At 36.4% G+C, this 18,837-nt stretch overlaps 1 protein-coding gene across 8 annotated transcripts in view; it reads right to left on the bottom strand.

The window, feature by feature from the left end:
• Window positions 1-2,365: 2,365 nt before the first annotated feature.
• The window catches only part of pds5a (PDS5 cohesin associated factor A), a 120,088-nt gene continuing 103,616 nt past the window's right edge, over window positions 2,366-18,837 (bottom strand). For 4 of the 8 annotated variants that reach the window (XM_052034201.1, XM_052034191.1, XM_052034182.1 and 1 more), the window contains 6 exons: window positions 17,965-18,027; window positions 16,572-16,717; window positions 14,303-14,420; window positions 13,164-13,519; window positions 12,733-12,883; window positions 2,366-9,442 (listed from right to left, as the gene is read on the bottom strand). In XM_052034201.1, the coding sequence (XP_051890161.1) occupies window positions 9,398-9,442; window positions 12,733-12,883; window positions 13,164-13,519; window positions 14,303-14,420; window positions 16,572-16,717; window positions 17,965-18,027 (879 nt within the window). In that variant the 3' untranslated portion in view covers window positions 2,366-9,397. Of the gene's footprint in view, window positions 9,443-12,732; window positions 12,884-13,159; window positions 13,520-14,302; window positions 14,421-16,571; window positions 16,718-17,964; window positions 18,028-18,837 lie in introns of those variants that run through there. The other 4 variants (XM_052034212.1, XM_052034221.1, XM_052034228.1 and 1 more) reach the window with 4 other exon arrangements.

Here is an 18,837-nt window from a genome sequence, read left to right as displayed (position 1 = left end):
TTTCTCCTGAACGATATTCTCTCAACTTCTATAATATTCATTAGTGAACATTTTATACTTATGGCTGCAAGATCAACACAAACAAAGCTGCAGAAAATGTAAATTAGAAACTGCAATCACTTAAACTATATATGGCGATGTGTGGAGAGAAACAGTTTATATTTGCAGATCAGAACTGGAAAAAAAAGACTTTACAATGCAGGGAATGGAAGGAAATAATAAAAAGGGACTAGACAGCCTAAATAACAATATTGGTGTAGAGAATGTGTAATTGGCTGAAGCAGAATCATTCTCTGAAATTGTTCAATTCAATGTCAAATTTGGAAAGGTGGAGTGTCCCTCCGTAAAGATGAAACGTCCCTTGAAATTTTGCGTAATGGAAACACTAGGTGGCTGTAGCCTCAAGCAAAAAGCTTGAAGAATTCTTCATTTTTGACTGGACACGCATCTTTTTGGACTCCACGTCAATTTTAATGTCAGACAATTCTGGTGTTTCTGTTTACACCTTCCAGATGCATCCTTGTTTCACTTCTGCCATTGCCATTTCCTTTTGTCTTGTTATTGTCCTTTTAATATTCTCTACACATTGTGGACTTTTTTGTTCTTTGCCCTTCTCTGTAAGTTAAAACGTGTCTCATTTCAACTTTTTTCTATTCTGATGAAAAGTCATTGACTTGAAAGATTAAATCCCCCTACACCACAGGATGACCTGGTAGTGCCAACTTCTGTTTTAAGTTTAATGGGCAATTTTGGATTCCTCCAGGTGAAAACATCTACCCTCTCAAATAATTTTAAAGATTTGCATTAGATTTCCAACAGCTTGCTCTTTTCTAAAAGAGGACCCTGTTCAATATCTCCTGATAAATGCAACCTCCATGATTTTCATAAAATATCTCATTTAAACTCTGGTGCTTCCATTTCCTTCCTGTAATATGGAGAACAAAACTATGCAGGGATTGTACGGTTTGTCAGACCATAAAGTTTGTATTCAATGTAACCATACCCATCCCAATCCAATGCAATTAGCTCATTTTTAAATTGTACTTTTTGGCTGAGACTAGACTGCATTAATACTTAGTGAACAACAGTGGCTAACTTAAGAGTCATAGATTCATTAGAGTTATACAGCAGGTTCTTTGGCCCAATTTACCCATGCTGACCAAGGTGCCCATCTAAGCTGGTCTTATTTGTATGTGTTTGGCCCATATCCCTCTAAACCTTTCCTATCCACGTACCTGTCCAAATGTCTTTTAAATGTTGTTATTGTACCTGCCTCAACCACTTTCTCTGGCAGCTTGTTCCAAATATGCACCTCCCTCTGCATGAAGCTGCCCCTTGGGTCCCTTTAAAATTTCTCCCTTCTCACCTTAAACCTGTATGCCTTTCTAGTTTTTGATTCCATTTCCCCAGGGAAAAAGACGGTGTGCATTCACCTTATCTATGCCCCTTATGGTTTTAAATAATTTAAGGTTACCCCCAGCCCCAGGAACAAAAAAAAGTACTAGCCTATTCAGCCTCTCCTTATAACTCAAGCCCTCCAGTGCCAGGAACATCCTCATGAATCTTCTTTGCACCCTTTCCTGCTTAATAATATCCAATGACCTGGGTGCTCTCATCTCCTCGCACTCCAAATGTATTGGTAGATACATTGACTGTTGCAGATTACCACTTAGTCTAGCTAGGTGTCAAAAGAATAAAGAGAAATTGATGGGCTTGTGGAAGTTGCAGGGTTACAGAGAGGGAATGGAACTGATAGGAATAGCTCTGGTGGGAGTGGGGATGGACTGGATAAGTAAGTTCACTCACTGTGGAGCTCTATTTCCACTTCTCACTTTCAGGAGCACAACAACTAGCACCACCCACTTCTGAGTTTGTAGCCAGCTTGGTATCCATTCCTCTAGTGGACCTGACTGCAAATGGCCACATCATTAGCCATGGTGCATGCTTCCTTTTCAAAGGCCTTTTGAATTTTTAAAACATTTTTGTCATGTATTTACTAGCTGGTCTCCTGACCCAGAGGAATCTGAGCTATCGATGGGAGCATTGGTGTTAAAGGAAATAAAATGTACACGTAAAAACATCAACACAGTCTTTAAAGTTGACTGTGCACCCTTCAAGTGTCACATTCTAGCTTGAGTGTGAGATAAGTTAGCTTGGAAACATATTGACAGATGTTGTTAAAGCAGGTTTGACAATTTGAGGTACGTTTTGAGCTTTACTATTGTGGAGATGGGGATTCGTATAAGATCGAATTTGTAGTATATTTTAAAGTCAATGTGACAATTTTTTTTGCAAAATTGTGATCTTATATAAAAATACATGTAAGCAAGGTCTCCAAAGTAAAATAGATTAGAAAGATATTTATTCAAAAAGGGCACAGACATAACTTGGAGACATAAGTAGCTCTTTGCTAATGGATCCATTTTGACAGAACATCATAAAATAAAAAAAATACTGGAAAAAGTGGAATAAATTTCATTTGATTATTAAACACAAAATAAACTGCCAATATGCTAATCATTATTAAATAAAGGTACATACATAGTTTTGTCAAAGGCTGAAATGATCTTCACTCTTAAAAATATAGCAATTATCAGATAAATTACCGTCCTGCATTGTAACTTTCATCATCAATGCTACCCGTTTCACTAAAAATGTGCAATAGAGACAGATTACACTGGTAAACTTGAACATTGTATATATTATGCATGCCCAAAAATTCCCATGTGGGTAAAACTAAAACAGTCCCAATTTTGGATTCCCCCATCCGCACATTTTCTTTAGCAAGAGTATATAACCAGACATTAACAGCAACATAGTAGTTTGTAGCAAGTTTTAATAATAAAAGAGCTGGCACTAAAGCTTCAGAGACAGATTTCAACTCCTAGATGGAGCTAGGAAATTTAAAGTCAGTTATACCTGGCGTCAAAATGCTAACATCAGTGACCATAAAACTTCTGGACTGTCAATAAAAACGCATATGCTTAACAATTTCTACTGGGTAGGTAATCTGTCAACCTTGCTTGGTCTGGCTGAATAAGACTCCAGATGACAAACATTCCTGGATTGTCCAAGTTATTCCAAACCACAATGACAAAAATAAAGCCAGATAGACCACCACATATTGACATAAGCACTTGTTTTGGATGCAAGCAGTCCATTCTACACTATCCTTCAGTATAGCTAAATGTGGAGAGCTATCCCTCGTTATTATTTAAGCAACAGCTTGACCCAATTGTACACCATAAATACATTTCAGCCAACATAGACTCCTCTATAATAATCTCCAGAAATTAAGATGGCTTGTGTTTATTGGAGACCGATCTTCTCAACCCAGGGCATCCTAGCAGTTTCCTGGGTCCAGCCAGCCTTCATAGGACAAAGGAATGCCACAAACTGCAAGTTCCATCCTGACTTGGAAATGTAATTGGCATCCTTTTATTGCTGCTGGGTCAACAAACTACCAAAAAGTGGAATGGGAGTACCTTTACAAAATCTGCAGCATTTCAAGAAATGGAAGCACTTCTAAAGCAATTACAGTTAATCTATTCTTGTACTCCCTAAAAAAATTAAATTGTCATTTAAGATATTTGTAATTATTTTGGAATTTGTATTTGATACCTCTGCTCCAGTTAATCACAAGTAATAAAAGATAGTACACATTTGAATCCTATTTTCTTTTTGCTGTCTTCATTTTGTGTTTGTATTTTTAAGTAACACACTCATTATAATGAACATGTGCACCTACACATATTGTTATCCACCTACATTGACTGAAGATGCTAACATCAGTTAAAATTGTGCATAGGGTCCCAATGAGCTACTGTGTGAAATTTATAAATCTGAAGCCTCAAAACAGAACATCAAATGGAATACTGGGATTTTAACAGAAATGGATAATTAACACGTGCCACAAATAACATCATAGTCCTGGAAATTAAGAAGAAACTCAAGATTATGAAAGGAAGTTGTTGGTGCTGGAAATCTGACCTAAAATCAGACATAATGCTGGAAACACTCACCAGGTCGGGCAGCATTTGTGCAAAGAGAAATAATGTTCAAGGTTTAAGATCCTTCAATGTGAAGCATTAATTCTGTTTCTCTTTCTACAGATACTCCTGTAAAGTTGATTGACTATACCCATTTTAGCTCAAAAAATTGTCAGCAATTTAATTGACTATACCCATTTTAGCTCAAAAAATTGTCAGCAATTTAATGTAATTGTCATTTACTCTGGAAATTTAACAATAAGTAAACAGACAAGAGTTGCTATAGAGAACGAAGTGTAGTTGCTCAAACATTTATTGAAGACTGAGAAATGTGAACATAGCCTGTACCATTCTTATGTAACTGGCCTTGTCACATTTTATTGCAGTAAAATAATTCTGATCAGTTTGTAAATGACTCTCAGGCAATATAGCAAATAAAACAAATAAATTAAGATAGTTGAGCAAAATACATTACTATTAAAGTAAATTTAATCTGGGAAGTTTTGAGCTATTGCATACCTTCCCCAACCCCCCATATTTCCTTTCCATCCCCTTTCTTGAAGACAGTTCTTCAATTATATACCAAAACCTAGGCAAATGCCATCTATGGGTAATGTATCTTGTGGTAGACTAATTGTCACATCGAATTAGTCATCTTGGATGCAGTGTGATCTGGGCAAGATTCTTTACTAATCATTGCTAAAATCAGCACTTTTTAAAATATACTTGTTCAGTACTAATTCTGATGTCTACTTCATTAAAGTGTATATCCCTGTAACCATTCAAGTTCTGAGCAACTAGAAGAATATGCTAGTTAGAATGTTTTACTTCTTCCATAAAGTCATAAGATGAAATTAGCATTTTGAAAGTGATTGGCTGTACTATGTCAAGGTTTTAAAATAAAGCAGCAGGGCAAAATATGGTGTAGAATAAACAATACCATGTCACATTTCAGAAACCCAGCTTTTAACGATTGAAAATGTTCTCGCTCTCCCCCCATCCCATCAACAAGGATTCCCACTCGACACGCACCCTTCACTTGATGACATATTGACTACATACAAACCTCATTCATGTGTTGGTGGAATACATAAATGACATGCTTCACTAACCCAATCACAACATCACCTGATAGTCTGTGACCAAAAACAAGACCAGATTAATTTCACCAAGGGCCAGCACTGAGATAAACATGCCAATTTTTTTCTTTCTGCCCACCATAAAACTTTGTGATATCAAAGCACTGGTTAATTCTGCAAAGTTAGACAGTTCAGTTATTTACTGGAAAAGCCCGCTGACCCATTTGGAGGATTGGAAAACTAGGTTTAATCAAGTGCACAACAAAAACTAGTACAGAACAAAATTAAGTTGTTTTAAAACTTAAATTATTTGTATTTGCTGTTCACATTGTAACAATCACTTTGCTCAACTTACTGGGTAAAACCTCCAAAGGTATATATATGATTGTTATCAGGATTGGTCCCCAAATCTTAATAAAATGACAACAGGTTTTGAGAAAAAGTCCTAAATTTTCAAGTATCTCATTCTCATCAATACCCCTCCTGCCTCATCACTGCCCTAGTTCCACCTTCCCTCAATCACTTGGTTTACATCTTTCTCGTGTATTTGCCCGTGTCTGGGTACCGCTTGTTTGAAAACTAATTCACTGCAATTTCTGCTGGCGTATAATTGCTGTGGGTTCTAGAGTACATTTCTTCAGAAAAGTGTGTGTAAGAGATGCACTGACATTTGCTGCTTGTATCACCCACTGTTTTAGACCAAAGTGAATTACTAAAATGAAAATCAAAAACTGCAGATGCTGGAAATCTGAAATACCAACAGATGACTTGAAACATCAAATCTGCTTATATTTCCACAGATGCTGCCCAGCCTGCTGAGTGTTTCCAGCACTCTTTTTAAAAAACAATTACTAAAACACAGATTTTCCTGAATAATTCATATTTCCCCAAACACTATTCATATCTGTACAGAAGTTTCTGGGAGAAGTAATGATAACCTGCAGTATCTGAAAGATTCATCCAATGCACCAAGTTGGAGATGAAGTACACCTGCATCTTTAACTCCTCTCTCAAGCATCATATTCTCCACCTTTCCTAAGTGGAAACAACAGCTTTGGACACATTTCATATTTTTCTCTATAAAGGAAACAGTAGAGTTTCCAAAATCCCCATTACAGAAATTACTTGCAACATCCCTGCAGATCCTAAAATGGTATATTTATATATACACATCCTCTTCTCCCCGCGCCCCTCCCCCCCGCCCAATCACATTCATAGAGGCTAAGTATTTAAGCAATTTGAAATCCAGTGATATTCTTGTTTTTATAAAACCAGATCTAAAATTAAGTTACCAACAGCAATTAGCGTTATTTATTTTCTAGCTAAACAACAGTTTGAGAAGCTCCTTGCCAAATGGTATGGAAGCTCAAAGACCCAAATATCATCGTAGTCACAGATTGCTAAAACTCAGGATGTTTTGTTTGCTGCAATACAAGCACCTCTTGCTTGAACTTAATTATTCAACTCCGACCTGCGGCAAATGTTATAGGACATACTTATCAGACCAGTCATCCAGCATATAAGACAGTTGCACTAAATTCTTTTGGAGAGTTTGAAGCAAGGCTTTTTCCTGTTTAAATTGTGGAATCAGATGCCAGAAATATGATTGAAACTGCACTACTTGACAGGTCTGGTAAGGCACTATTCAGAACTGGTGGAAAATCAGTCACTGCATTTTTTGAAGAAGCAAAAAAAAAAGCACCTGACCTGACATGGTGACTACTTGTGTTTAACTGCAAATTCCAAAAGGTGGGCAGTTAGAGTGTCTGTATTACTTGCTGAGACTGATAAAACAGAACACTTCATTTTTCCATGCACTTAAAATTAAAATGGAACAAGAAAACTTATATAAAAACTACAGGAATCATATACAGTGTTCTTTACAGCTACAGGATTAAGGAAACTAAATTTAGAGCTGTTGTTGGTACTAGTCATTAAAGGAAATGACAGCTAGCCCCAAGGTATAAGAAAATAAAGTTTGGTTAACTTTGGATTTATGTAACCCACAAGCCTCATATGTAGCATTAATATAACTCAACAATGAAACCAATGAACCATTCACACATACACTACTTCTATGGCTTGCATCTATTCAATCTCTTCTGACAGACCTAGAATTAAGGACAGCTCTACTGTCTTTTTGAGTAACTATTGCTGAAACAAACTGTCAAAGGCACAGTCCAATAGTTCAGGAAGAAAAGGATGCATGTCTAAAAATTCCCATCTAATCTTGGTGGGGTGGGCTGGGTGGACAAAAGAGTGAGGGGGTTTAAATTCATGCTGTATGGTAGAGATGGATTAAGTTTCCCAGTAGTTTAAAAAGGCTCATCCTCCCTGGACAGTTTCTCCTTCCCCGCTCCTGACTCCAGACCATTTAAAATTTTAATGTAGTCGGAATTACTTTAAATGTCCATCTCTCACTGTTAATCTGCCCTGTTTTGGTTATTCAGGAGTACAGGTTTTGAGAGAGAGAAACAGAAACCAGGAGACACCTAAGAAGCATTTATTTCTTTATGCAACAAAAATTTAAATATGATCATGTGTACATCAAAATGTACACATTAACTACAATGAACAATGTCTGGAATCATAACATTGATGCAACTGCAAAGAATTTCACCAAAATAAACAAAGATGAGTGTGAACTGGGAGACAAACTAGTGAAAAATAGCTTTAAAAAAATTCAACATATCAATAAAACACTCACTTAAAATGCATTAACAATTTGAACTGTTTGAACTGTCTTCACAAGCTGCCAAAATCCAAATTTTTTTTTCTAGAACACTTCATTTTTTACATCATTGGTTACAGAGCCTGGTAACTTGAACATCTCATCATAAAACTGGACTTTCAAAAGTACCTCATTCACTTCAAGATCTGATACAAAAATCTGAAACTCAAAAAGTTTCCCTTACCTTTCAGAGCAATATAGTTTTATAAGAAAGTAGAACATAAAAGGCCTCTTGATAAAATTTCATAAATTAAAAGTACTAAAAGCAGGTTTTAAAAATCAATGTTAGGATAGAGGAAATGCTTTAAAATCCTGTTCTAATTTTTTTTTACTCTTTCCACTATTCAACATGAAGTGAAATTCAAGAAAACCCTTTAAATAGAGTACTGAACTCCCCACCGGGACCCTTAAAACCCCAAATTAAAACACTTGCTCAAAGAAGATTTGAATTTGGCTTGCTGTAAAGGTTAAGCTTGACTGATTCTCAGTCAGGCTGCCAGATAGGAGACTTTTGTTATATAGAATGCTCAGCCATGTAGGGGAGGGGTACACAGAAAGAACAGCAGTCCAATTCCATCCTAGAAAGTGTGCTGGCATGTTGGCCAACAAAAGCAGCACATTGGCAACTGTGGAGAAATGCAAGGTTCAGATTAGCCCCACTTTCCCTGGTAAAGGAAGGCAAGCAGAAAAACACAAATGAGGATACATTGAGGGAATAATTATTTAAAAGGCAGCAATTCCAAAACAACTGTTATCACTAGACTTCAGTCTGTATTCACAAAAAAATTTCTGTGCAAGTTTCATTAACTGTCAATATGAATTACAGAAAAAAAAACATTTTTGCAAACACAGATTCTGGACAGTATACTGATACAGAAATCTTGCTGAGATTCACTTTAAAAAGGATAAACAATGTGGACTCAGTGCAAATTTTAGAGAACAGTGTCAAAAAATATCCCCAACTTAACGGCAGACTTCAGTATTACACCTTTTAAATCTTTACTACAACATTTATGGCAGTAGCTTCAAATATTATAAGCACATATTCAACTGCTCTTTTATCCACAGCTTTATTCTTTCACTCTCACCAAAATCAAATTATATTCAAATTGGGACTACTTTAAATAACACAAATGCTTCCGCCTGCAAAAATTAATAGTAACATGTGACTTTATAATGCACCATTGCCGACTTCACAAGTCAGTAATAATAACTTACTTTGGAAGGTAAAACTGTTGCAGCAAATTACTAAAGCATAATTAAAATGGTTACATAAGACATTTGTAACAAAATCTTAATCTTGTGATTATTTTTACGAGTGTCAATAATTGTTAAGTGATCTTAACATATAAAGATACTACATAAAAATAACCCCAGGGAATTACAATGCTGTCCCTCCAACATTGCAAAAGTTAAATTTTCAGTTAAAATTTAAATGGAGTTCAATAATATCTTCTTAATATATAACCCAAACTCTGATGCAGTGTTGTCCTGATGTTTTGAGGGTGAGGAGTTGTGTAAACTAATTTAAGATTTAGTATAGTATCTCAATCCTTTTATGTGGTACATTTCCCTCAGTGGCAAGGAATACTTCTTTTCTACAGCCTTTGTCTCCTTCCCTTTGGCATGGACTTTCTTCTTACCTACACAAAAAAATTGGAAAATATTGAAGAAAGCAAAAGAAAATGTGTCTTACTAAATAGACACACAAATTGCTTTGCCATCTATATATACTATTAGATAAAAGATAAATACATTAAGATACAAGAGGAGGATGAGAACTATTTATAAATACTTGTGGCAATAACTTATTTATATTTGACAATGCACAAAATGTACAAAGGCACCTCAGAGGAGTAAATATATGGTTAACTTACAGGAGGATTAGAAGAGGTTACTAAATGTTTTGAGCGACAAGGATAGATTTGTAGCAGTCTTGGAGTGTTGGTAGTGAGGGAGGAGGGTGGAAGTTTTAGGGAAAAGGGCTGAGATTGCAGGAAGTTCTGGCTGTTGCTAAAATAGAGACACAAGGATAACTTTCAAGACACAGAAGCAGAGGACACAGGAAGAAGCAAGTCTAAAAGAGGTTGTAGAAAAAGAAGAAATATTTTAAAGAGAACCTAAATCTTATATGCTGGATAAATGATAGCCATCGTATTTTAATGGCCACCAATGTCGATGATAAGAGGTAAACCAAGAGATGCTTCATTTTGCTGGCAAGAGATAAAATGGGTGGAAATAAACGTTGTGGATATGGAAAGCTGTCTTGATAATACACAGATGACGTTGAAGCCAGTTATCTTATGCCAAGTAAGGTATATTGATCAATGAGAATAACATTTATTCTTCAGACTTGAACTGTAGAACCTTTTGAACTGTAGTTGTAATTTTTTTCAGCCCATTCTGATTGAATTTGGTGCTCATGTTGAAGAATATTCATAGTGGAACCGTCAGCATTCTTTCATCCAGTTTCTGCATCAAACATTGGCACAACAAGCAGCTAACACCAAAAAAGCCTTCAGTTTTCTTTCGATCAATACTCCTTTACCTTAAATTTAGTTATAGCGTTATACAGCAGGGAAACAGGCCCTTCGGCCCAACTTGTCCATGTCAACCAAAGCGTCTTCCTGAGCTAGTCCCAATTGCCAACATTTGACCCATATCCCTCTAAACCTTTCCTATCCATGCACCTCTTCAAATGTCTTTTAAACTGTATTCACCTGCCTCCACCACTTCCTCTGGCAGCTTGTTCTAAATGCCCACCACCCTCTTTATGAAAAACTTGCCTCTAAGGTCCCCTTTAAGTTTTTCCCCTTTCACCCTTAAACCTACGTTCCTTAGTTCTAGACTCCCCTACCCTGGAAAAAACACTGACAATCCATCTTATCTGTGCCCCTCATGGTTTTATAAACCTCTAAGGTCACTCCTCAGCCTCCTTCACACCAGGGAAAACAGTACCAATTTATCCAGTCTCTCCACTTAACTTAAGCCCTCCAGTCCCAGTAACATAGTGAATCTTTTCTGCACCCTCTCTAGCTTAATCACATCCTTCCTATAGTATGGCGAACAGAACTGCACACAATAGCCAGATGCAGTCTCACCATGTCCTTGTGTAACCCAGAAATAATATAAACTGGTGAAATTCGCAGGTTTTATCTTCTTGGTATTTTTATCTTAAGCTATTACCTGCTTTTGAAAACAAAATACTCTGAAGAGGGCACGTTAAAGGATAAGCCTGATGGCATGTTCAAGTTTTTGTCTTACATAATTGATTGATGACAACATACATTTTCTTTCAGAGACAACACGATTAAGAAGGCAGTTTCCCCAAACAGGTGTGGAGCTCGTGAGTGAGGGAACTATTTATGCATTACCTTAACAATAACAGTCAAGTGTTTTAGCTCAAGACAAAAGGCATGATTGTATCAGGTAAAAAGAAGCAGTGTCATGGAATGTTATTTCTAAGGACAATGCTGAGACCATAAGTAAAATAAACCAAAATTTCACAGCGTGAAAGGAATCATGGAAAACCCAATCCCAATTTCTACCAATCTGCTTCTGAACATTCATTTTTGAAACCTATGACGTCTAGCAAGTCTCCAAGCAAACTGATGAGAGAAAAAATTCTTCTTCTGAACTCCTTCATTATTCTATTCCAGGGGTAAGCAAATTATAGAACTTGAAGGCACATGATAAACCCAAAAGTAACTGGAAAATATTTTCTTTTCAAGACTAAAACAATAAAAGTAAAACTAAATTTCTCTAGTACCATACTCCCTAACTCATCTGATGGTGTTTACATTTTTAAAACTTTGTTTTCTAGAAGATAGAACTTTTGGAATAATTCTCCAAATATATCAGTCAATCTTTGAATGGGTGGTTGCAAGAGAAGTATTTAATCTTTGCTTGGAATGGTCTCCAGATTCACTTATAACTATATTAAATCACTTATTGTCCTGATGCTATTACAGTTTCCATTATCCTTCAACCCAGTCACAAATATTGGTGAATGAAACTGGTTGAGAACCAATTTTGAGGCAGTCCTTAGAGTGCACTGACATCGCTCAAAATTCAAATCCTGTATTGCCTTTCAGGCCAGTAGCCTCCAAAAATGGACTCATGGAATGTTGCCAGTGTTGAGGGTTTCCTATTTTTTTTTATGCAGAACCCTATCTTTAGGTTTTCTGTGGGAGCAGACACACTCAAAATTGAATCCAATTAGTCCCTGACTCAAATCAAGACTTGTCATTTAGAACCCTCTGCCTTGAGACATTAACAGTAAGCATATGCTTATAAATACAACTGTCACATTTTAAACAGAAGCACCAGAGTAAATACTTCATCACAGTTCTTTATGATGCTAATTAACATAAACTAAGATTGGAATTTCTGCACTTTGATTGTGAATAGTTATTTTACTCAGACAGAAACTTACTTTGGGGCTTAGAGTTCTCCTAAAAAGAAGAGATAGTAACAGATATCTTGATTGGGGGCACAATGGCACAGTTAGTTGGGCTGCTGCCTCACAGCTCCAGTGACCCAGGTTTAATCCTGACATGAAGCACTAACTGTGTGGAGTTTGCACGTTCCCTCTTGTGAAAAGGTGGGTTTCCTCCAGCTGCCCTGGTTTCTTCCCATAACCCAAAGACGTGCTGCTCAGGAGCAAGTCACCACAAATAGCCCCTCGTGTCAGTGGGCGGTAACGTCTGGAGGGAGTTGACGGAATTGTGGGAGAATGGGATGGCTTTGTGAGCTTGCATAGACTCTTGAACCAAATGGCATCCTTCTATGTTGTAAAGAAATATGATCTACACTATGAAAACCCAAGGTATTCCATTTGGGTGTTTTTCCTTACTATAATCACACTACTCTTAATGCCAACATACTACTTCTTCCAATAAGACCATAAAACTCGTCATTATTACTACTGCACCTTAAGGAAGCTTCCCTCTGCTAGCTTTGGGTTATCAATCTCATTCTGGCTGCTCTCATAGGATTTAAACAAATCCAGTTCCTCAGCTGAACTTTCTGGAGTAGACTCTAGTTCCATCACTGAATATCCATCACTGTCCAAAACCTGGATTCTGAAAAATAAGGAGGGCTAGAAATCAGTAGCAGGAATTTATTTTAGTTATTTCATAGGATATGTGTGTCACCAGCAAAGCCAACATTTTTGCCCACTCTCAATTTTCCTGGAGCAAATTTCCTCTATTCCCTTAAACTTGCATATTACAATTAAAGCCCCAACAACTTGATTAAACCTTCCAAGAGAGGGGAAAAGGAACTTGCATAAATAAAAGCACAGTACACAAATAGGGACAATCACATTGATCAGATGGTTTTCCCTTTGCAAAAATGAGTTACCTTTGTAGATCCATCTGTCTCTGTGCTGGTGCTCTCTTAACATTTGTTTCTTGCTGTTTTGGTACTTTAACATTTGTTGTTTCTGGTTCTGCAGGGCTTTCCTGATTGGCTGCAACTCTTTTCCTGCCTCTCCCTGATGTTTTGTTTGTATCTGCATTCTTGGCAGCATTACTTTCAGATACAGCTTTGGGAGGACGACCTCGTCTGGCTTTGGGGGGAACTGGTGCTGCAGTCTCTTCAGATTTCTTCTCTTCTGGTATCTGCTGAATATTCTCTGAACCAGCTGCAGGCGCTGTCCTTTTCTTTCCGCGTTCTGTACTGGTCTGTGGTGGTAAAGACTGTTCAGAGGACATCTCCTGTTATAAGGAGGACAGAATGTACACAAAACTATGCATAATATCACAGTAGATAATTACAGGAACTACTAATTGATTTTAATTCAGTGTACTTTTGTTTATGTTGAAAAATCTACAGATAAATTACATTAAAATAACATTTAATTATAATTAAAGGAAATATCCCTCTGGGATACAAGGGAGTTTCTGAAATCTCTCCAACAAATAAAAATGAAATTGAAAAGAATAGAATACTCATTGGCTCAGAGTATCAATTTGGAGGTGCTGCTGAAAAAATTCACCTGATAGAGCATACCTAATGTAACTGGTCCAAGATCAAATATTGCTGAGCTGGGATTAATAACTATTCTGGTGGTAGTTAACACCTGTTCATAGAAAGTGGAAAGTGGCTATAAATACCGAGTTTTTTTTCTGAACTGGAAGACCTAACTGCATACAGTTTTCACATGCCCGTTTCCAGCCAGCACAGTAGAGGTTTTTCTGCCTCTCAATTGGCATGTTCTTTATTTCAGACTGATTCCTGCTCTCTGCACTGCTGTGATTCTATAATGAGTCTCCATGCTAAAGATGTTAAAAATATTTCATCCTCCAACTTTATTTTTAAATCTTTGAGAGGGAATACTTTGCATAAAACCATTATGCCAACAGTAAGATTTTCTCTGAATATGTATGGATAATGTGCTGCAAAGTGAAACTCTGAGCTAACAAGCATTTCATTCTCCTTTCAAGTTCCATTTTAAAATCTAGACATAAGAATGCCAATGGTGATCCAGAGCAAAGTACCTTATTTCTAACTGGTTCATCTTTCTTGTCTGTTTTAGCTGGGACCACTGTAAGCAATATTACTGGATTTTCTTCATTTTCACTAACTTCAGTTTCTGGAACTTCTGAATTCTGTTCCCTGTGATACAGTAAATAAAAACAAGTCATTAGCAATACACAATAATTGATAGGAGGATCTTTTAGCACCATTAATCAAACTTCTATCTGTAACTAAGACTATTAAAATATGCTTTACATAGAGTATAATTGCAACAAATTTGTTTTTATTGATAAAACAAGAAAAAAAAATGAAGACATCAACCAAAACTTAGGACCTGAAAGTGGGCTTTACTGCATAAAATGAGAAAAGCAGGACCAGCATCTCTGCCTCTAATATTATTCAAGTACAATTCTACTTGTAATGAATGGAAAATCAATCCACTGTAAATTGGGAAACCTTAATTGATTGGCTTTTTAAAACTACTCATCATATTGAAAATTATTTACAAAATGGATTCATTTTGTCCCATGTATTGTACACAAATTATTTTCTATAATTATCTCCAATGCCATTACAGATGTAACAGTCAGGAATCCATTATTCAATAATATTTCCTTAAAACACAATTTAAGCATGTGATTTCTTAAAAGTCTCCATTAATTATCCTACAAAATGCCATGGCAGTTTCTATATCTTTTCTCTAGCATAAAGGTGGCTAATTCCAATGTTCAGTCAGTCTTGTGACACAGCCTTGAAGCTGGAAGAGGTGATCAAGTTATTTCCCAATAATGTTCTGCAAGTGAGGGTGAGTTTATCACATTCAGATTATGTAAATTCAGGCTTTGCTTTTCATTTAAAAAGAAAAAAATGAACGAGTGTGGATTACCAAATTCATGTTTATACTTTGTGAACACATTGGATATTGCTTTTAGTCCAAACATGTGGATTTTACAATTATTCACTGCATCCACACTGAGCTTTATTATTTTGCAACACTTCCGTTGCTTCACAGCAAAAGCACAGATAATCAACATTTACAAGCACTATTTTGTTTTCTCGCCAAACTACTGCTGCATTTTGTAGTACAAACATAAGAGTCAGAAAACTTCTTTAGACATAGTGCCCAGAAGTGAATGCAGTAGTACAGATACAATCTAGCTAGAGCTCTAAACAGCTGCAATATCACATCTATCTCTTTGTATCCCTGCCTTCTTGAAATAAATGGCCAACATTCATTCGCCTGTTAAATCAAACTTTGTATCTTTTACACTAACTTTTAGTGATTTCTGTATTTGGATCCCATAAATCTGTCTGGACATTTACTTTTTAGAACTATATGGATAGCCTCAGTTGAATTCTAATTGTTAAAGAGTTTTGCCCATTTAATTAATCTGTCAATGCTCATCGCAAATTCCTGCTTTCACCTGTTCTATGTACTGTGTCAGCCCAAAACCACATTCTGCCAATTTGAGCACACAATCCTTACTCAATGTCTCCTCTGCATAGTGAATTCCTTATTCAAGGTAACAAGTTGCCTCCCAACACATGCATTATTTTTGTCAACAGTCTCTCATGCAGCACCTCATTAAACACCTGCTGCTCGTCTGCCACATTTACCGCTTCATTTGACACGATTTAACCTTTGCAAACCCACAATGGTGTAATCTGATCAGCTCGTATTTGTCCAAATTCTCAGTCATGCGCCTCTAATATGATTCTAGATACTTCCCCAAGCTGAGTGGCGAGTTCTAGAATTTCCTAACTTATCTTTTCTACTCACATTAGATAATTTTCTCAATGCAAGGACCAATTTCTAAACTGAGATCATTTTGGAGGATCACAAAGTTTCACTGACCACTTTTAAAACCTTAGGGTGGAAAACATCAAGACTTGGAGATTGCCTATTCTTAATCTTACTGGTTTCTCCATTACTGTTTTTAAAGTAAATTTAATCAAGTTAGTCCCTCACCATCATTTGTTTTTCATATACTCTTGGCACCCATTCTCCACTTTTAAATCTAAAACAAAGAAGCTCTTTAGTAAACCTGCCAATTCTTGATTTCAAATTATATTATCACCAGCATGTTTTCTTTTCTAGCTGCAGTCTTTTAATATATTTGAGCTATCTGTTATAAGCTTTTTAATTGCACTTTTTTATGGTTTCTACAATCTTTTGCACTCTTTCCTCCAGTCCATGTAATCTCCACCATTCCCAGCAGAAGAACCAGATCAGTACTTTAACCCTCAGCCATTATGTTGGTAATGCAACAAAGTATAGCAATAGCTTACCTTCCCCTGTTTGCAGCTGGTGAGTTAGGTTCAGAGTTTCCACTTATATTGCTTCCCGTTTCCAACCCTGGAGTTCTGGTTTGCGGCCTCCTACCAGCAGCTGACAGAGGTTTGTTTACTGCACCCAATACTGTAGCTGGTTTCGGCTGAGAAAATTAAGTTATAACGTGTCAAACAGTGCAAATACACAAAATTTATACATTGTTTAGAAACTGGGCTGTATCACATTATGAAATTTTCCAGGTGTCATATATCATAAATACACAAGTTCTCTTTAACTAAAGGATTTGTTGGAATGATGTTATTTAGTCTTCTCCAGTTGAAATCAGGTATTAAAATAAAAAAAGTAGTGAAGCTACTGCAAATGCAGGTTTGGCAAGATTAAAGCTAACACGTTTCAAAATTGATTGGAATGCATAATATTGGGGCATCCTGTACTGAGACAGAATTCAGTCTGGCAAAGTTTTATTTACATTTTCAGTGTTTCTAATCATAAACATTACTTAAGAAATTTTTTTAATGAAAGCAGCAACCTGACGTTAATATATCCAATTTAAATGTAATCCTTTGTTACAGAACAGAATCTGTGTAATCTTACTAACAGGTGAACTTACCATAAAATTGTATAAAAATGCATATGACACCCCCTGCGAGGTACTATGAGGTACCTGGTAAATGCTGCCAGGGAGGTGGTAGAACAAGATATGATAGCATTTAGATAGATATATGAACAGGCAAGAAATAGTGGGATATAGACCATGTGCAGGCAGATGGGATTAGTTTAGACTGACACCATGGTTGGCACAGACATGGTGGACTGAAGGGCCTGTTCCTGTGCTGTATTGTTCTATGTTCAAGTACTGAAGGAATGCTATACTGTTGGAAGAGACATTAAAACAAGACCATGTTTGTTCTCTGGACATAAATGATCCAGTAGTGTCACTTTAAAGAGTGGTCATTTATCCCCTACGTTCTGGCCAATATTTCCAGGATCCTGGCTAATATTCAGCCCTCAATCTCATGGTCATTATCACATTTGTGGGACTATCCTGTACATAAAATAACATATTTGCTACATTATGTCCTTCATTGATTGCCCTTCAGCAGATAATCCACTGCAAACATTAAAATAACTGCTATTAAAACTATTACCTATTTTCTGTTTAATTTCTTTGTAAGCTCAGCTGAAAGCTTGTCATTTCAATCAGGGCAAGCAGGCATGTTAACTTTGAATAGTTCCAGTTAAATATAGCACCAAGTATGTACTGCAGAGCATAACAGAGGGGCAACCCAAGTACCAAAACTACTACTTTCCATTAACAGTAACTTGCACTGAATTTTGGGTAGCATAATGATATAGAAATGCAACTAAGAGGATTACGCTGAGATTTACCTTTCCAGTGAGTAACAGCGTCTTTGCTTCATCTGACAAGTAGCACTTATTATTGCAGGAATCCTATGCACAGAAATATTTATCAGACATTAATCTTTGGAATAAGTGCTACAATACAGCCAGTTAAAAGAGACTTGCATGCACTTTTATTTTGCTACACTAAGGTTATTTCCTCCTTCAGTCACTAAATCCTTTCATTACATATACTGTTCCATTACATTTCTCAAATGGGTAATTTAGACTAGTACCAGGCCAACACTGGCCATGAAATTATGCATATCTGATATAAATCACCATTTTCTAATTGAGCTTTCTCATAGTTCACTAGGATGAACCACAAGAAACCGTGAGATGCTCTGTATCCCACAAATTACCAAACTGTTTCTACAGTTTAATGTATGCCAAAATAGAGTATTAGCAAAATACGCCTTCTAACACAAAAAAAAATGAACAGATGCTTTTAGGGCATTTTAATTATCAGCTATATGCTAATATTAATCTTTCACTGGCTGATAAAAATTATCAACATTCTTCAAAAAATTGTCAAGGTCTTATTCGTAAATGGAAGTGCACCTAAATATTCTCCATAGGAAAGAATAATCACAAGATATTGCATATCTTTTGAATTCTAACATGCTATACTGTTGTCAGTGTTTTGTCATTCTTCAGTGAATATTCCACTTACTTTCAAAGATGTATGTTTATGTGGCTGTTAAGTTTTGTTTAAGATCCTTACATTCTGTATATGAGTATACAAGACCACCACCAGGGAAAAAATGGCAGTGAAACACTAAACTTCCAATTATGGCAGCAGAGCACAAAATCAATCTTGTTAATCTGTGACTAGTCCCACCTCTCCATTTCTCTTCTAAG

Source organism: Pristis pectinata, chromosome 2 (genome assembly GCF_009764475.1).
Source record: "Pristis pectinata isolate sPriPec2 chromosome 2, sPriPec2.1.pri, whole genome shotgun sequence".
Classification (NCBI taxonomy): domain Eukaryota; kingdom Metazoa; phylum Chordata; class Chondrichthyes; order Rhinopristiformes; family Pristidae; genus Pristis; species Pristis pectinata.
The sequence above is the reverse complement of the archived record's forward strand: the minus strand, read 5'-3'. Positions and strand labels throughout refer to the sequence as shown.